The 19,074-nt window shown below is 36.0% G+C and overlaps 1 protein-coding gene across 3 annotated transcripts in view; it reads right to left on the reverse strand.

Annotated features, from left to right (window-relative positions):
* The window catches only part of GDAP2 (ganglioside induced differentiation associated protein 2), a 59,970-nt gene that overhangs the window by 22,760 nt on the left and 18,136 nt on the right, over positions 1-19,074 (reverse strand). For all 3 annotated transcript variants that reach the window (XM_001144678.7, XM_054685828.2, XM_016924825.4), the window contains exons 6-8: positions 16,154-16,230; positions 8,704-8,863; positions 6,477-6,633 (exon numbers count right to left, since the gene is read on the reverse strand). In XM_001144678.7, coding sequence (XP_001144678.1) covers positions 6,477-6,633; positions 8,704-8,863; positions 16,154-16,230 — 394 coding nt within the window. The remainder of the gene's footprint in view (positions 1-6,476; positions 6,634-8,703; positions 8,864-16,153; positions 16,231-19,074) is intronic.

Genomic DNA, 19,074 nt, shown 5'->3' on the forward strand with positions numbered 1-19,074 from the left:
TAGATTGTGTAAGTCTGATTATTTAGTCATTATTTTAAAAAAATCACCAGTTGGGAAGAAAGAGTAAAAGCAAAAGACTGTTACTCTTCTCACTCAATAGACAATACCCTCCTTTTTTCCTAAACTTCATTATTCAAAGAATATTTCATGTTTTCTATTACATTTCTTATAAACAGCACCTCACTTTTTGCTATAGTGTTTTGTTTTGTTTAAAGGAAGACATGCAATCTTTTGTTCCAATCCAAAAATCAAAACAAAGCTAAAAGGAAAATATGAACTCAAAATAGTTTCTGGGTTTCCTACAGGATATTTCCTAAATATCCTATATAGAGTACTTTCTTATTCCAAATAAACAAACTTCTATTATTTTATGAGTAAATATAATAATCATGGATAAATAATCGTACAAAATATGTCAAAATGGCAGAAAAAAATAGCCACTACAGTGCTCTAAATGCAGAAACACTAATTAGTTTCTCAATGGGTTGCAACCAACTGAGGTTGGACACTGTTCTCACAAAGCTAATATAAGCCAGTTTCTTCCAGTTAATAAATTACCATCCACCTGTACAGCCAGCAGCTGAATGACAAAAAAAATTTAAACTATATCACTCTTAAAAGACTAATAACTAACCCATCTGTGTATAATCATAGCCCAGGGAAAATTCTGTCTTTGGAATTAGCAGATGCTTTCCCAGACCTTATACAATTGACCCATCCTAGATTTAGTTAAGATCTTTGTTGTATCCTCTTATTGATCCTGTACAGTAATTTAAACAATTATTCATATACTAATTAGTTTAACATTTTTCTCCTCTGCAAGACCCTAAGCTCCATGCAGGCGGGTGCTGTATCTGTCTTGCTTGTCACTTTATTACCAGTAGTATCCAGCACAACATTTGGCACATTAGTAAAAGCCTAATAAGTATTTAATAATGGAAAAGATAATGATTTTGTTGAGAAAAATGACATAAGAGTCACAGGCAATTGAATCTTAAGCCAGTCAAGTAATACTAATAAAAAAGGAAAGGAAATCTTCCTGTAAAATAACTTGAAGAGTTTCAAAAGCAGTATTTTTGAAAAAGAGTATCTAGGTTGCTTCCTGATTTTGGTAAGTAAACCAATGTCTACCTTATGATACACCCAAATCAGAATCACAACTGGATGACAGACCTGGATTAGAAAGCACGTCTAATTTTTCATGTTAAAAACAATTATTTTGAAGAGATACTGAGGTGACAAGGCAGTGCTACGAAAGGAGTGACATAAAACTATTGCCAGTCCATGTGACCTTTAGTTTTGTTACTGATGGAAGAATTGAAGGCTTTTGAAAAGATATTTACTAACTAAAAACCTACTTACTTTTACATTTGTTCAACCTAATTAATTAACATAATCAACAGAAGCCAGACTCAATATGTGAAAATAAAAGCCCGATTTAGAAATATCAAGAGAAAGAAATTTTAAAAACTACAACCTACAATCTCAAATACGGCTGAGCATGAAAACAGTTGACATAGCTTAGTTATATCATAAACTCCTCAATAAACAGCCATCAATTCTAAAACTTTTTGGTCTCAGGACCAAAATATATCTATATAAAACACAGACATTTTTATGTTTTTATAAATTACTGAGGACCTTAAACATCTTTTGTTTGTGTCATTTATATCTACCAGTTCTCATTAGAAATAAAAACAGAGAAATTTAAAAAATATTCATTAATTTAAAAACAATGAAAAACCTATTTTGTGAACATAATTTTTTTTAAAAAGCTGTATTTAGAGAAGAGTTGTATTTTTTAACTTACAAATCTCTTTAATTTCTGCTAGATTCTCATATGTGCGTCTGCATTTAAATTACTGTAATATCACATAGTGAGTGGCCTCCAGAAAACTCCATTGAACACTGTGAGAGAATGTGAATGAAAAAGAAAAATAAGTCTCAATAAAAATTTTTTTTTTTTTTTTTGAGACAGGGTCTCTCTCTTTCGCCCAGGCAGGAGTGCAGTGGTGTGATCACAGCTCACTGCAATCTCCACCACCTCCTGGGCTCCTCAGCCTCCTGTGTAATTGGGAACAGAGGCATGAGCCACCATGTCTGGCCAATTTTTTTCTTTTCTTTCTTTTTCCTTTTTTTTTTTTTTTTTTTTTTTTTTAAGAGACAGGGTTTCATGAACTCCTGGACTCAAGCAATCTACCCCCCTTGGCCTCCCAATGTGCTGGAATTACAGGCATGAGCCACCATGCCTGGCCACATTATAAAAATAGTTTATCAGGTTCCCTGGATCATACTTTTCAGAAGGAAATAGAATATTGGGTTCCTCCCTGGAACATACTTTTGAGAATTGGTTATCACTGTTAAAACAAAATAGCAGGAGGCCAATTAGCTTAGGGTTGTTTCTGTACCAGGAACCCTTATACAACCATATCAAAACTTAACTTAGAGGAATCCCTTGTAACTGATTAATTTTAGAAACAAACAAACAAAAAGCAACTAAACTGAGTTTCAGCCAATCACAAATGGCAAACTAGCTGGATCATACCCAAATAAGGTAAATGCCTAGCTGTAGCCAATCAAGTAATTTCTCTACTTTGCTTCTGCAATCAGCCTATAAAAGTCTGCTGCTCCTTCTGCTATAGTGAAGTTCTCTGAACTGCTTCTGGTTTTGAGTGCTATCTGATTCATGAATACTTCTTTGCTCAAATAAACTCCATTAAGTTTATTTTGTCTAAAGTTTTTAACATCACTCTGAAGTAGTCTGCTTTACAGATATAAGAAAAGACCTCATCTTCAATCATCACAGACACTGGGCACATAAATGGGAAATCAGAAAAATCTTTTGGTCAGACATAGCTCCTTACTCAAGCAAACAGCTTTGGGAGCCATAGGCTACGCTCTTCTCCAAGCCTGCAACTGTGTGTTGACTGTATGTGCACACAACCTGACTGCAGTTCTGAACTTTTGCCTCAATACTTCTGACATCTCAAGGTAGCGTGGCTCATTCATGGATTTCCAGAAGATGGGGAGTACTTTATCTCTGTGTACTTGCAACTAGTATATTATCTTGTAGAATAAGTGTTCATTGTTTCCTAAACAAAATGGAAAAAGTCAACTGTGTTACAAGTATGACTCTCAAGATCAAGGCCCTCTACCAATACAAAGGATAATGCTTTACATGCTATAGGACTCCTTTCCAGAAAGTGTGGGATCAGTGAATATAAATTTATTTTAATACTGGCTTAAACTAAGTTACTAAGTAAAACTAATCAACTCACTTAGAAAAATAACAACAACAACAACAACAAAAAACCAGCAACCAGCCCAAAGACAAACTTAAAACTTCCAGATATCTGTACCATTTCATGGAGAAATGAGTTACGTATGTAGTGTATAAGTTTGTGTGTATTTGTGTGTGTATGAGCGAGAGAGAGGGAAAGAGAAAATGGACAGAAAAGAACAGGTTGACTGATTTGAGAAAGGTGATAATCATGTAGTTCTTTGTATGTGAATATAAAAAGTCTCCAGTCCTTTTCCAACTGCTCTGAAGTTGGCTTTTGTAAGTGGGTTGAAGGTGAGTAGAGAAGGGAGATATGTTACAGAGGCTACATTGAAGGGTCTTCCTTAAGTAGCCGTAACTGTGGGCAAGCCACTCCGTGGGATCAATTTACTTCATGTAACATAATGGAGTAACACTAGGTCAGTGATTTAGGGTGCAAAAGAATCATCTAAGAAACTTTAGAAAGAAGATTTATGAGTCCTTTCCATGGAGGACAGGAAGTTTGATACAGGAAGTTTGGTGTGGGGCACAGATTTTTAACAAGCACTCTTAGTGATTCTAATGCTGATAGACTGTGAACCCTACTTTGGAAAACTATTAACAAATGATCACCAAAATTCCTTCTAACTATAAAGTACTGGTGAGAGACCACAGACCAGTGATTCACAAAGTGTAGTCTGCAGACTCTTAAAGAGATCCTGAAATGCCTTTAGGAGGCTGTAAGTTTAAAACTATTTTTGTAATAACATTATTTGCATTTTTCACTGCATAGACATTTACATTGATAGTGCAAAAGCAACTAATGGGTAAAAACAGCTGGTAATAGCCTTACCACAAATCAAGGCAGTGGCACCAATAAACAAAAAAGGCCAGCTGCATTTAAGAATGTCTTCGATGTAGAAGTAAAGATTATTAATTTTATTAAATCAGTTCTTGAGAACCCATCTTTTTAAATTAATGGAAGACAAAATGGAAGAACACATAAAGTACTTCTGCATATTGAAGTGTGAAGTTGCCTTGAAGAAAAGCACTATGTCATTGAGTTGTGAGCTGGACTAGTTGCTTTTTTTCATGCAACACCATTTTTACTTCAAAGAATGACTGGCAAACTGTAGTTATTCAACATGAATATGTGGCAGGTGTTTTCCCAAAAATGAATAAAGTGACCCTGACATTTCAAAAAAAATAATCAACAGTATTTGTTGCCAATGATAAAACTTAAGCTTTAAATATATACATATTTGAAACATTTTTATTGTCATCAGAAGCTTGACAGTTCCTAATATTAAATACTTTTCTGATGAGATTGGTGATACTATACAATCGATACTAACAAATATAATTTTTTGATACTGTGTAATGAAATGTGTCAATATTTGGAGCTCTGAATAATTCAATGAATCAATACTTTCCAAAAAGCTAACGTATCGTGTTATAAAGTCATGCTATACATTCCTATTATAAAATCTGTCCAAAGTACAGAACAACACATTTTAATATAATAGAATTAAAAAAATTCATGGATACAGTTTGAGATTCTGCATTACAACTATGTTTTAAAACACTACTATTTATCAAATTCTGGTATAGTATCAAAGAAGAATATCCCAATTATTTTAAAAGGCTGTTAAAATACTCCTCCATTTTCCAATTAAAATCTCAGTGAGGTCAGGTTTTCTTCATATACATTAGTCAAAACAACTTACTGCAGCAGTTTGAATGCTGATAGGACAATCCGGCTGTCTTCCATTAAATCAAACATTAAACAATTTGCAAGATTAAAAAAAAAACACTGCTATCTTTCTCATTAAAAAAGTTTTTCTCATGTGATAAATATTGATAGATACAACCCATAAAAACAAAAGCTCTCTGGGGTCCTCAACAATTTTTAAGAGTGCAAAGGAGACTCGATACTAAAGAAGTCCCAGATCCCAGTAATGTGAGGAGCCCAGGCACCGTATTTAATGAAAAATGTCCATCAGATGAGTCTTACACATATGGCCAAGTTTAGAAACCACTGAAAGTATCATTTGACTGTGACTGCCTCACTTGGAAAAGCTGTTCTTTGGTGCCCCCTAGTGGCTCATACGCTTTTGTTTTTCAAATTAAAATCAGAATAAAGGAAGACCTGGGATTGAGGAGACACAAAATACTAGCTCTGAAAGTGACTGGAGAGTTCATGTAGTCCAACTCCCACTTTATCAGTGGAGACAGATAGCATGCAGACATCATTACAATACAGCGTGAAAAATGCTATGCTATGCTTTGGGTGAGTACAGGGTATGAAAAAAGCATACAGGAGGTGGCATCTGTTCCAGACTTGGGAGGCAGGTCTCCAGAGGCAACTGCTTTTGAAATCTGGACAGAAATCGAAGGATGAGAGTAGCCCATTCAAAAGGAATGGCAAGTACCAAAGCTCAAAGATAAAACAAGCCATGATTTTCTCAGTACAGCAGTGAACAATTTTAAGAGCTTGACAAGTACCAGGTTCTGTGCTAAAGCTCATTACATTACCTCATTTAATGCTCACAAAAACCCTATGAGGTGCTAACCCTCAATCAACCCTATAAGGTAATGGATAGTAGACATTTATAGTTTGTTTACTTTAATTTTCTTTAGACTTTTTTGAAAACCAGCTAGCTTTACAAAGACTTGATCTTTGGGAAAGCTTACCCAAAAGTACAAAGCTGCTTCTATGTTTTTAAAAGGATTCCTTCAAAATTGCTTTAGAAGACATATGGAAGAAATGGAATGGTTTGGATGTCTTGTAAGGTCCTTCGGATAAGTCAGGGATAAATAAAGCTCTTTTAAATTTAATTCAACTGTAGATTATATTTTAATTATAAACATAGTAGAGCTAAGTAAAAGCTTTATAACTGCCTTTCCCTTTTCTAATTTCTCCTTTTAGAATATAAACTTCGCATGGAGGCATTACTATTGTAGTAGACAGGGTAGGAGCTCTGAAATCAGACATGTATCTGAACACTGGTTTCACCACATATTAACTGGCCACTGATAACTTTCTTAACTTTGGGTTTTTGCACCTCCAAAATGAGGACGATATCTTCCTCACTGATTGTCATGAAAAATAAATTGGAATGCATTATATATACACGTAGCTCATGCATCAGATGCAAGGTCCCTTTCTTGCTTCTGATGTCCTTACGTATCTAACAGTCCTGAAGGGCTGTCTTACTTTCTTTGATGCTGCTTCTGCAGAGCTGCCTCTGATAATTGTCCCTGAAGGATCAGTTTTCTTTGCTTGTCAATATCTCCTTCCATTCGAGCAAAAGCATGAGAGCCAATGAAAGAGAGATCAACTCCCAAGCCTTCATCCTCCTCTTCTTGGTTATCTGTAACAAAAATGCAACTATCAATAGAGAGCTTATGCTAAAAATAGACAGTAAACATTGTGAATGCTGCAGTAAGGATGACAGTGAGGTAACTCAAAAAACTGGGGTCAAGGTTATTCTTGAGAATGAAATTGTAATCAGATTTAGGCATTTGTAAAGCTGAAATAATGAAAGAAACTGCCTGTCCATGTGTGACAAAGGTTTTAGCAATATGTGAAATCCAATCAGGGTGACCTGGGTGTAACCCTAGGAAGAAAAGAGTAGAATGTAGTCACATACAAAAAGACAGAAGTAAATAGATTGTATCTGGCTTTAAAGATGGCTCATTGCACAGCATCTGACAAAAAAGAAGTACAAAAAACAAGCATTTGGGAAGGTTTATATAGCACTGTTGAAGGAGGAAGCATTTGATTGCATAAATGCTCTTCTGTAAGGTAACATCCCAACATGGATGTACCAGGATCACAGAGTATGATCCACATTCCTTAAGAAATATTTCAGTTATAATTTAGCATCCTCGTTTTCTACACTGTCATACCAACCTAGTTATTTTGGTCCATAAGAGTTATAGTTTTCACTACAAATTAATAAATTAGCTTTCTAATCTGTCCATACAACCACTGTGAGTTGGATCAGTAGAAATCAGTCTCTTGGGAACAGTTTATCTCTTAGTGTGGTATTCACTGTCTTGGTAGATCTGTTAAGCAAAAACAAAACAAAACAAACGTCGTACCATGGGGAAATTCCCAAGGCAATGCCAGCACTTGAATTCCAACCTGGTGGACGATCAGCTGGAGTTTCCCCACGTCTACTTCACTGCTCCTCAAACTGACAGGCCAATAGATTGGAAGGGCCTGCTTTCATTAAAAACACCCCTCAAGTAAAGCTTGGTTATATATATTTTAACAGATTTAACATTCTGCTTGAAAATATTTAAGAACACTACGGCCTATATCTATAACATAAAAGTATTTTCTGAGATACGATTTAACATTCTACTTGAAAATATTTAAGAATGCTAAGGCCTACATCTATCACAAAAAGTATTTTCTGAGATATGAATGCAAATAAAACACTCTGGGAATGGTGGACAGAAGAGAATCTTTTTGCAAATTAATTAGTCTTATCTACTGTCCAGCACTCAAAGTGGTTTTGCTGTTCACCACTCATTATCACACTAAATGCATTTTATGAAAGAAAAATTCTATGGTAGTCACAGGCATGAGGATTTCAAAACAACTCTTTGCATTATTTCAAGGATATACTATACTGGAGGCTCACCCAAAGTGCATGACTACCCCTTCAGCAAAGTTTGGTTTCCAGATAGTTCACATTTCCTGATGTTAGACCACTTATAATTCCCTCCACTTGATTAAAGTCTATGTACTTGTGATAAAATCTTGAGTTGCTTCCTACAGATTTTGGCTTGGTGCTCATTTTTAAAAGAAATGTTCACTCTAGGAATTTCACAGTAATTCCCTAAACTGCTGGATTTCAAGACTCAGTCCCAGCACTGAAGCTTGTGAGGCATATCTCCACAGCAGGGACTTAAGACCTTAAACATGTACACATGAACATCACTACAAGATGTCACACAGAGCAGATTCAGAAGGCCCCCATCCTAACACGTTCTACCTACTGCTCCAACCTACAACAGTATATAACCCAAATAAACAAAATGAATGGTTATAATATTCTTGTCTTAGTATTTAATGTTAAGTATGATTTTTAGAGGATACTGAAAGCTGTTTAAAATGTTAGACAATAACGTACTTTACTATCTCAACAGTGTTCTGCATGAAACTATAACCTCCATTAGGGTGAGAATGTTGTTATAGCCACCTCTTAATCCCCACTGTCTAACACAGACTTGACGTATATCTATCTAACTATACTTTTATTTTTAATTTCAAGAATAGAACTTGAAAATTTCTAAACTGGTCTTGATAGTAGTATCATGGTAATAGAGAGCTTTCCAAAGGTCAAGCCGAATTTCTTACTTCTTTGGTGATTGGTGCCTATTTTTGGCCCTAAGAGGGAGATTTAAAAAGTTAGAGCTCTAGAACTCACCTTCTGGAGCACCAGGTTTCTCACTTATTCTAATCTGTCGTTCAGGTACCACAGGCTCCCCTTCTGCATTTCCAATATCTGCAGGTAGGTAGGGCAATGATCGATTCTCCTCTTTTAATGACCTTGGGAAGTAGAGAGGTAGCAGCTTTTGGTAAGTACCCTGTGTCAGAAAAGCAAGACATTCTGTGAAAAATAGAACAAAACAAAGAAGACCTCAGCAGTACTTAGTGCTGTTCATACACTGTGAAGACAACCTCCATCAAGAATAAAGACTTTACCACTTCTGAGCTCAGACTCGATACTGTCTGAAACCCTCAATCAGCTTTTGTGTTAAAGATAAGGATATTGTTATCTAGCCAAGTTAAATGTGATGCCCATCCTAACAATTCCAGGTCACTGAAAATGGAATGCATAAGTCCTGCCACTCCTGTCCATCCGTACCTTCACTTCCTAATGATACCAGTCTCTCAAGACTTGGCTCAGATGCTAGCTACTTCCTTAACCCTCAGTGTGCCATCAGGGTCCGTTCAACCATGTTTAGCTTCTGAGTTGTTTGTGAAGGATTTCTCTTTCACGATGTTTATTCTTTCTTAAAAGTTTTTTTCAAAGAAAAAAGATGAATTTTACTTAAAAAAAACAAACAGAATAAAACTCATCTTATCTTGTCATACCCATATCGATTGGTCCACTGGACTAATAAATCTGCAATACATTAAAGGCATGTAGTGCTCTTATTTGTCCTATATCTTGAAGCATTTTGCATTTTCATCTTCCTAGGAATTGTTTTCTCATTACCTAGAATTACTCATCAATTATTACAAACTATACTAAAAAAGACTGAAATAAAATAGTAAGAAAAAAATTATGGAATCACCTAGGACAATGAAATCATTCAAGAAATCATTTTCATATCGAGTTGCCCATAGTATTGCATCATCTTTTAAATACATATATAAGATTGCAGACATCATCTTTATAGCCTTTATAAAAAAACTGAGATACAATCTTTAAAAAAAAACTGAGACAGAATTCACATACCATAAAATTCACCCTTTTAAAGTATAAAATTCAGTGTTTGTTTTCATTTTCTTTTTTGAGATGAGGTGTTGCTATGCTGCCCAGGCTGTTCTCAAACTCCTGGACTCAAGCATTTTTCCCATCTCAACTTCCCAAGTAGCTGGGATTACAGGTGTACACCACCATACCCAGTTTCAGTGGTTTTTCACAGACAGTATTCACAAAGGGGGTACATGGGGGTACAATCACCACCACTATTTAATTCCAGAACATTTTCATCACTCTAAAACCCATCAGAAATCATTCACCATTCCTCCCTCTCCCACACCTGGCAATTACTAATCTTTCTGTCACTATGAATTTGCCTATTTTTGGACATTTCATAAAAATGGAATACAGGGCCAGGCACAGTGGCTCATGCCTGTAATCACAGCATTCTAGGAGGCTGAGGTGGAGGTATCACGAGGTCAGGAGATTGATATCAACCTGACCAACATGGTGAAACCCCGTCTCTACTAAAATATAAAAAATTAGCCAGGCGTGGTGGCGCGTGCCTATAGTCCCAGCTACTCGGGAGGCTGAGGCAGGGGAATCACTTGAACCCGGGAGGTGGAGGTTGCAGTGAGCCGAGATTGCGCCACTGCACTCCAGCCTGGTGACAGAGTGAGACTCCATCTCAAAAAAAAAAAAAGGCCGGGCACGGTGGCTCACGCCTGTAATCCCAGCACTTAGGGAGGCCGAGGCGGACAGATCACGAAGTCAGGAGATCAAGACCATCCTGGCTAACACAGTGAAACCCCGTCTCTACTAAAAATACAAAAAATTAGCAGGGGGTGGTAGCGGGTGCCTGTAGTCCCAGCTACTTGGGAGGCTGAGGCAAGAGAACGGCTTGAACCTGGGATTTGGAGGTTGTAGTGAGCCGAGATCGTGCCACTCTACTCCAGCCTGGATAACAGGGTGAGACTCTGTCTCAAAAAATAAATAAATAAATAAATAAAAATAAAAATGGAATACAGTATGTGGCATTTTGTGTCTGGTTTCTTTCATTTAGCATGATGTTTTCAAGGTTCACCCATGTTGTAGCATGTATCAGTACTTCATTCCTTTTTTATGACTGAATAATATTCTAACACACATGCACGCACACATACACACACCACATTTTTTTTTAATCAATTCATCCGCTGATGACATTTCAGTTGTTTCTACTTTTTGGCAATTATAAATAATGCTACTACAGATATTTGTGTACAAGTTTTTGTGTGGACTTATGTTTTCAATTCTCTTCTGTATACACCTAACAGTCAAACTGCTGCATTATAGGGTAACTCTATGTTTAACTTTTTCATGAACTGCCAGACTGTTTTCCAAAGTAGCTGTGCCATTTTTACATTCCAATTAACTATCTACGAGGGTTCCAATTTCTCCACATCCTCACCAACACTTGCTATTGTCTCCCTTCGTAATTATAGCCATGTTAGTGGGTGTGAAGTGGTATCCATAGTGGTTTTGACTTGTATTTCTTTAATGGTTAATGGTGTGGAGCATCTTTTCAGTGTTTACTGGCTGTGTATCTTTTTCAAATAAATGTATGTTAATTATGTTTAATTTTTTTTTCTATTTTATCATGTTTTCACATCTTAAAGCTTTCTGGCCTGGGAAGAGTGTCCCTGTAAGGGATAACTAATTCCTAAAGATAGTAAACAGCACATCTTGCATATGCCAACCAACCAATCCCAAACCTACAGTCCTAATCATTTCCGTATCTAACTCTTACACACCATGCAAATATTTCTTCTGGTCTAAATCATCCAGGGCCAGGTATCAGGAATCTAGAGATTACTCCTATAGCCCAGAGTCTGCTGGAATTATTCAAACTAGCCAGTCCTAAACTGTAAGTCCTGCCCTGCCTTGCCTTTCCCAAGGAAAACTCAATAAAGGCTCTGGCTCAGGATTTCCTCACACTCCTGCTTCTGCCTCCTGACTGAAACCTACTGTTCCTCCCGTGGCCCTGCATAGCACCCATGCCTCTCTTTTCTAGCAGAACTATGAAAAATATTAAACTCTTCTTTCTTTCTTTTAAACAATGTTTCTTGCCATAGACCTCTTTGTCTCATCACTCAGTCACCTTTGTAAATTAAAACCTAGGCATGAAACATGTCTGTTCAAAACTTTTGTTCACTTTTTAGTTTGCTTATTTGTCTTTTGTTGAATTGTAAGAGTGCCTAATTTATCCACTTTCATTTTGGCTCTTTGTGCTTTTGGTGCCATATCTAATAAACCACTGCCTAATCCACAATCAAGAGGATTTATACCTACACTTTCTTCTAAGAGTTTTATAACTTTAGCTCTTACATTGAGGTCCTAGATTCCTTTTGAGCTAATTTTTGTATCTGCTATAAGGTAGGAATACAACTTTGTTCTTTGGCATGTGGATATCCAGTAGTCCCAATACTATTCGTTGAAAAGGCTATTCTTTCCCTCATTAAATTGTCTTGAAACCACTGTCAGAAATTCCATTCCACTGACCTATACGTTTATCCTTATGCCAGTACCACAGTCTTGATTACTACAGCTTTGTAGTAAGTTTTGAAATTGGTAAGTGTGAATCTTCCAATGTTGTTCTTTTTTTCCAAAATGGTTTTGATTATTCTGGGTCTCTTGCATATCCATGTGAAATTTAGGATCAACTTGATAATTTCTGCAAAAAATGAGTTGGGATTTTGATAGGAATTATGTTAAGCCTGTAATATAATGTAGGGAGTATGGTCAGTACTGTCATCTTAACAACATTAAGTCTTTTAATCTGTGAACATAGATGTCTTTCCATTTATTTGTGTTTTTAACATTTTCTTTCAAAGAGGTCTTATAGTTTTAAATGTACAAATCTTACTGTTCTTTTGTTAAGTATAGTTCAAATATTTGATTCTTTTTTTGATGCTACTCTAAGTAGAACTGTTTTCTTAATTTTTGTTTCTGGATTGGTCATTGTTAGTGTGTAGAAATACAATTTATTTTTGCATATTGATCTTATGTCCTGCAACCCCACTGGAACTCTATTAGTTCTAACAGTGTTTGTTTGTTTTTTTTTTTTTGGCATGGACTCTTTAGGATTTTTGATAAGATCATGCCGTCTGCAAATAAAGATACTTTTACTTCGTTCTTTTCAATTCGGGTGTTTTTTATCTCTTTTTCTTAGCCAAATGTCTTGACTAGAAACTCTAGTAAAATGTTGAATAGAACTGGCAAGAGCAAAAATCTTTGTCTTCTTTCTGATCTTAGGCAGAAAGCTTTCAGTATTTTACCATTAAGTATGTTAGCTATGGGTTTCCCATAGACGCCCTTTTTCAGGTTGAAGCAGTTCTCTTTTATTCCTAGTTTGTTGACTGTTTTTATCAAGAAAGAGTGTTACATTTTTTCAATGTTCTTTTCTACATCTACTCAGATGGTCCTGTGGTTTTTATCCTTTATTCTATTAGTATGATATATTACATTGATTCAGATTCTTGTATGTTGAATTAACCTTGCATTCCTGACATAAGTCCTACTTTGGGGTAGTATACAATTCTTTTGTATGTTGCTGGATTTGGTTTGACAATTTTTGCATCTCTATTCATAAGAGATATTGCTCTATAGTTTTCTGGCAGGTAGTATATTTTTAACTTTACTGGACAGAGTTGAGAATTCGTAATTTTTCATTTGCAGTCCATAATAGTAAAGAGAAGACAAATGAAGAAAACATTTTGGAATCATTAAATAAATCAAAGATGAATGTAAGGAGACAGCAGCCCTCTAATGATGATCATAAGATTTACTGTATAAGGTAAAATCTCAGACTCTGAGTCTTCAGACAACAATATTCTAGGTTATCTTTCTCAAATTCAATAATCTATGAGTTTATGATTTTTTTTCTTTTTCTTTTTTTTTTTTTTTGAGACAGAGTCTTGCTCTGTCACCCTGACTAAAGTCAGTGGCATAATCTCAGCTCACTGCAACTTCTGCTTCCTGGGTTCAAGTGATTCTCATATCTCAGCCTCCCTAGTAGCTGGGATTACAGGCACCCATCACCACATTCACCTAATTTTTTTTTATTTTTAGCAGAGATGGGGTTTCGCCATGTTGGCCAGGCAGGTCTTGAACTCCTGACCTCAGGTGATCCACCTGCCTCAGCCTCCCAAAGTGCTGGGATTACAGGCATGAGCCATTGTGTCTTTCTAAGGACAAAAAGGAAATATGGTATTCTCATTCAGTCATTCAACAGGAAGAACTTAATCGCATACTATTTTGTGATAGGAACCTGGACAATCTCATTTTACTAAGAGGATGTGTGACAGTATTCTTTCATCTTTTATGTTTGTGCAACAGTATTTACTTGATACAAAGAGGTAAATGTCTAATACCTCTACTAAAATGTCTAATAAACTTGTTTTTCATTATCCCTTTATTCATAAATTATTCACAAATGACTTTTGAGAAAAAGATGGTAAATGTTGATAATTTTCCCAGGTATACTGAGGACAAAGACTTTTATTCTCTGTTCCTCTAAATCTGGGTCAGGTGTCATGGTAAGTTGCCACGGCACTGTGATGCATACCTTAGCAGAGCATTTGGCACACTGTAGGGTGATCTTTGTTTACCTGGCTGTCTCAGCATTAGTCCGCCAACTCCCTGAGAGCAAGAACCATATCTCATTTGTATCCTATCCTATGAAAATGGACAAATCTCTAACCTAGACTTCACTCCTCAGCTTCAAACTGATAAGCACAATGGTTCGCTGAGCCTCTGCCCTGATGATCCACTGATCCTCTAAGACTCAACGTGTTCAGAAAAGAATTTGTCTTCATCCCATCTCCAAAACTTTTCCCACTTTCTATTTGCTATCTCAATGGTGGCATCATTATTTAGTCACTCAAGCCAAAAACCTAGAAGTCATGTTTAACTCCTTTTCCCGTATGTATTTAATCAACCACCAACTCCAGTTGAACTTATTTACTAAATGTTTAAAATTTTAACACTACCAGTACCCTTGTTCAGGCCTGATCATTTCTCATGTGGAGTACTGCAACCACCTGTTATCTTTTCTTGCCATTAGTCTTTCCCTTTCCAAATCATCCTCCACACAGCTAAAACAGAAATTAGATGACATCATTTGTTTGCGTAAAGCTCTTCTGTTTCCCATTGCATAATTAATAAAGTCTAAATTTTACAGGATGTGACACAAGGCCTTGAATGATCTTATCCTTATCTAACTTTCATTTTCGCCACTCTCAGCCTCACATTTTATGCAACAGCAATACTAAACACTTGATGCTATGTCTTATTTCTATGCCTTTGCTCAGGCTTGTATGACCGCTGTCATTTGCCTCTCTCCCTTGGCAAATCTTATGTACCTTTTACAATTATTTCAACTTATGTATCACTTCCTATGGGAAGCATTTCCTAACCCCGTGCCAGGCTAAAGTTATGTCCTATCCTTCCCATACCTCCATTAATGCACTTATCACAATTATCTGAATTTATCTGAATTATCTATTTCCACAAAAGGATAAAGGCTCCTTGAGGAAACAACCATGATTTTTTCACTGGTGTATTCCCAGGACCTAATATAGCAAACCTGTTACATGCTAACACTCAGTAAAAGATCACTGGAAGATTCTATGTATAAATAAACCAGATGAAACGAGATAAAGTAAATGTGCCTATTTTCAGCAAATTCAAAAGTACATATATATGTCATATATGTAGCTATATATGCCTTGAATAGATACTTCACTAATAGATAGCTAATACGAATGTATTAGCTTATTTTATTATCAAGAAAAACCTGATAGAGGTACTATCAATATTTCTATTTTACTGAAGCAGAGAGGTTAACTTGCTCAATAATACAAAACTTGGAAATATTGGAAGCTGAATTAGACAAAGCACTCTAAAATAAAGTGTAATGAGATAAGAATAAACTGATTTTCTAAAATGGTTTGAAATTAAGTTGAAATATATTAAACCTAACTACATATAACAAAACATATAAACCTCACAGTGCCAGCCACTAGACTAGGCTGTCACCTGGTCAGGCAGACACCAAAGCTTTTCTGGCACAGTAGTTTTCCAGTTACGCTCCCCAAACACGCAGTGCTTAGAAGGTGTTGCTTTGAGAGCTAACACAGGGGCCAAGCAGAACAACTCCACTTTGTACGATTTCACTTACAGCAACAACAGTTATAAAAAATATGAACGAAATGCTCCTTCTTGACTTATTTTTAGTTTCCAATATAGTCTTTTTCAATGAATGATTGTAAGACCCACTGTCAAATACATACATAGATCATTAGGATTTGTCTGCTGGAAACTCCGTAAATATATAGTGATAAGCCAAAGTCAAATGCTTAAAGATAGAAATAAGATTTAAATAATGTAACAGTTAGCAAAATACCTCTTCAAGATCAGAGACAGCAAATACTACTTTTTCAATGGTTTCCCCATGAATCTCTAGGAATCTCCTTACAGTGCCTAAGGAAAAGAATAGAAAGATTACTCAGTAAATAAAAAATTACTTATACATAAAGAAAAATCAAGCTCTTCAATGTTTTAGTTTTGTAATGGATCACTTCTCACTTCATTCAGGACTCTGCTTAGTAATACCCTATCAGTGAAGCCTGCCCATACTACTTGTATAAAAATTCTGATTTGCTTTCCTCCAGAGCAACTGTGATAGACATTTTATGAAGTTACTTGTGTATTGTTATCCTCCCTGCCCTCTCCGCCTCATTCACTAGAATGAAAGCTCCATAAAGAAGATGCTTTATTGTATTTATTGCTCTATTTCCAATGCCAAGAACAGTGACTAGCCGTAGAAGATGCTGACTCCATACAATTCTCTTTTATCTAGTATATTCTTCTTATTCCCTGGGGCCTCTCTCTTGGGCCAGAATGATCTAGCACAAGTGTCTTTCCATTCATTCAGTTACAGTATTAGATATCCTACCCAGTCCTTCAGACCCTGACAAAACTCCACAAAACCAAAGCTCAATTATTTTTTTCTTAATTTCTATGTCATCCTAATTCTTCTTTATCAACTTCTAATAACAAGACCTACTGGCCTTTACTTCAGTTCTTAACTCATTGGATCTCTCCCTAGCTTTAGCCCTTAACACACATGTCTTCATCTTTTAAAAATGTTGTCCTCCAGGGTTCTGCCTTCAATATTTTTTATTTTTTTGATATACTTATTCTCCTTAGCTCACTGATGTGCTGGATAGGTATTACCTCAAATGCTGATGCCTCCCAAATCTTTATATTCTTTATTCTGAGAAAAAGACCCAAATTACCTGATGCCTATTGGGTATATCTGCTTAGATAACTCACAGAGACCTCAAATTCAGTGTAGCCAAACCTGACCCCAACAGGTCCAAATCCTGACCGCCATCTTTTTCCGAACAAACCTGGTCCTTTTTACCTACATTCCTTATTTTGGTTACATATCAACATCCAACCAATCATCCAAGCTAGAATCCTGAATTGTCTTTGATGCTTCCTTTACCTCTTCCTTCATGCTGCATTTTCAAATAGTTCCCATGACTTTTAATTCTATTGCTAATATTTCTAACATTTATTCCTTTCTTTTGGCTGCTTTCAGGTTCTCAAGGCTCACACAGACTTTGGTAATAAGCTCTTAACTGCTCTCCTTGCGTCTTTTTTCCGCAAGTCTACATACTCACTGTTGCCTGAGTTATCTTCTCATGTTACCCGAGTTATCTTCTCATGTTACCCTTTTTAATAAACACTGGTGATGCTCTGCACTACTTACAGGTTAAGATTCAAAAACCCTAGCATGACTCTCTATACTCCAACGCCAACTGTCCACTTTCCCCCACTCAGCTCTTTAGTCCTATTTTCAATTATTCCTCCCACATCTTATGCTTTAGCCAAATCTACTTTGCTGTATTCAAAACATACCACTTACTTTTATGATGCCCTGCCTCTGCTTGCATGCCTACCTTTGACTAGAGTACCACTCATCCACCATTCTCTTCTTTTGGTGAACTCCTACTCATTTTTCAAGACCCAGCCAAGAGCCATCTCCACCCTTCCTTGTGCCCCTCCTAGAATCTTTTGAACACCCTTCATTTTAAGAATTTCTCACATTTTATAGCTAGACTAAGCTTTTTGAAGACCAAGTATATTTTATATTAATATTACTTTAATTTGGGTAATGTATATAAGCTTAATTATAAAATATACAAATTTACTATAAAATCCTTGAGCAGTTAGAATATTGGTTTTTAAAATAGGTTATAATTAAATAAGACTAAGACTGAACAGATACTCACCCTAAACTCCAGGCTACATAATAATAACTTATACATTCAAATATCTTTTTGGTATTTGTGGATATAAGGCTTTCAGCTCTTCGACTTTAAATTCTAGAGATAACAGGGGGTCTTAAAGATGATTTAGTATAGTTCGTCTCTGAAATGAGAAGTGTTTTCTATAATAGCTGCAACAGATGGTCCTGTAACCTCTGCATGAATGTTCCTAGTGACAAGAAGTTCGCTAAAATACTTTTCTGTTACAGTTAGTACTACTTCAAGTGGGACCAACATTTTCTTCCTTATAACTTGGTCTTAGACCTTGCCTTGTACAGTTGGAGTTCTTATCTACAATCCTGATGAGGATCTGTAAACTTCCTGAAATAACATGCAAATTCTGTATTTATGCACATTTTTCTTGACAAAGGGTCCATAGTGTTCTTTCACCAGATGCTCATCGTAGTTTATGACAATACCCCAAAGAACTGCTGCTTGAAAAATGTAGCACTGAATAAGTCGAAATGAGATTCCTTCAGATATTTGAAGATGGACATCATATTTGCTAAAAGCATGCTCTTCTTTAGAAGAAACACCACTACTGTTTCAAACTGTTTGTCCTCCTGTTTGTCAGTGTCTCATGCAATATGACACACAGAAATATATATAAAACTCAAGATGTGGTCTAAATCTGCATATATACAGTGAGATCATGGACTCTCTTTAGCTGAATGCCATATTTTTATGTGACATACAGACATTTGGCTCATATTGACTGAGCCCAGTCTTTTGAAAACCTAAATGCAGAATTTTACATTCAAATAGCATGTGTGAATGTGGCTATTTAAACTGCCAAGTGTTACACAAATATGATATCATGAAATCTGACTGCATTTGTTACAGACTATTAAGATTATTCTAAATTCTGATTTAACTACTCAATGCATTAGCCATACTTTCTAACTTAGCATCACTTTCAAATTCAAGAGGCTAGCTGCTCTGAATCTATTCTGGTTTTGGGGGCCGTCCAATTCAAATCTCATTCTTT

Source organism: Pan troglodytes, chromosome 1, assembly GCF_028858775.2.
Source record: "Pan troglodytes isolate AG18354 chromosome 1, NHGRI_mPanTro3-v2.0_pri, whole genome shotgun sequence".
Classification (NCBI taxonomy): domain Eukaryota; kingdom Metazoa; phylum Chordata; class Mammalia; order Primates; family Hominidae; genus Pan; species Pan troglodytes.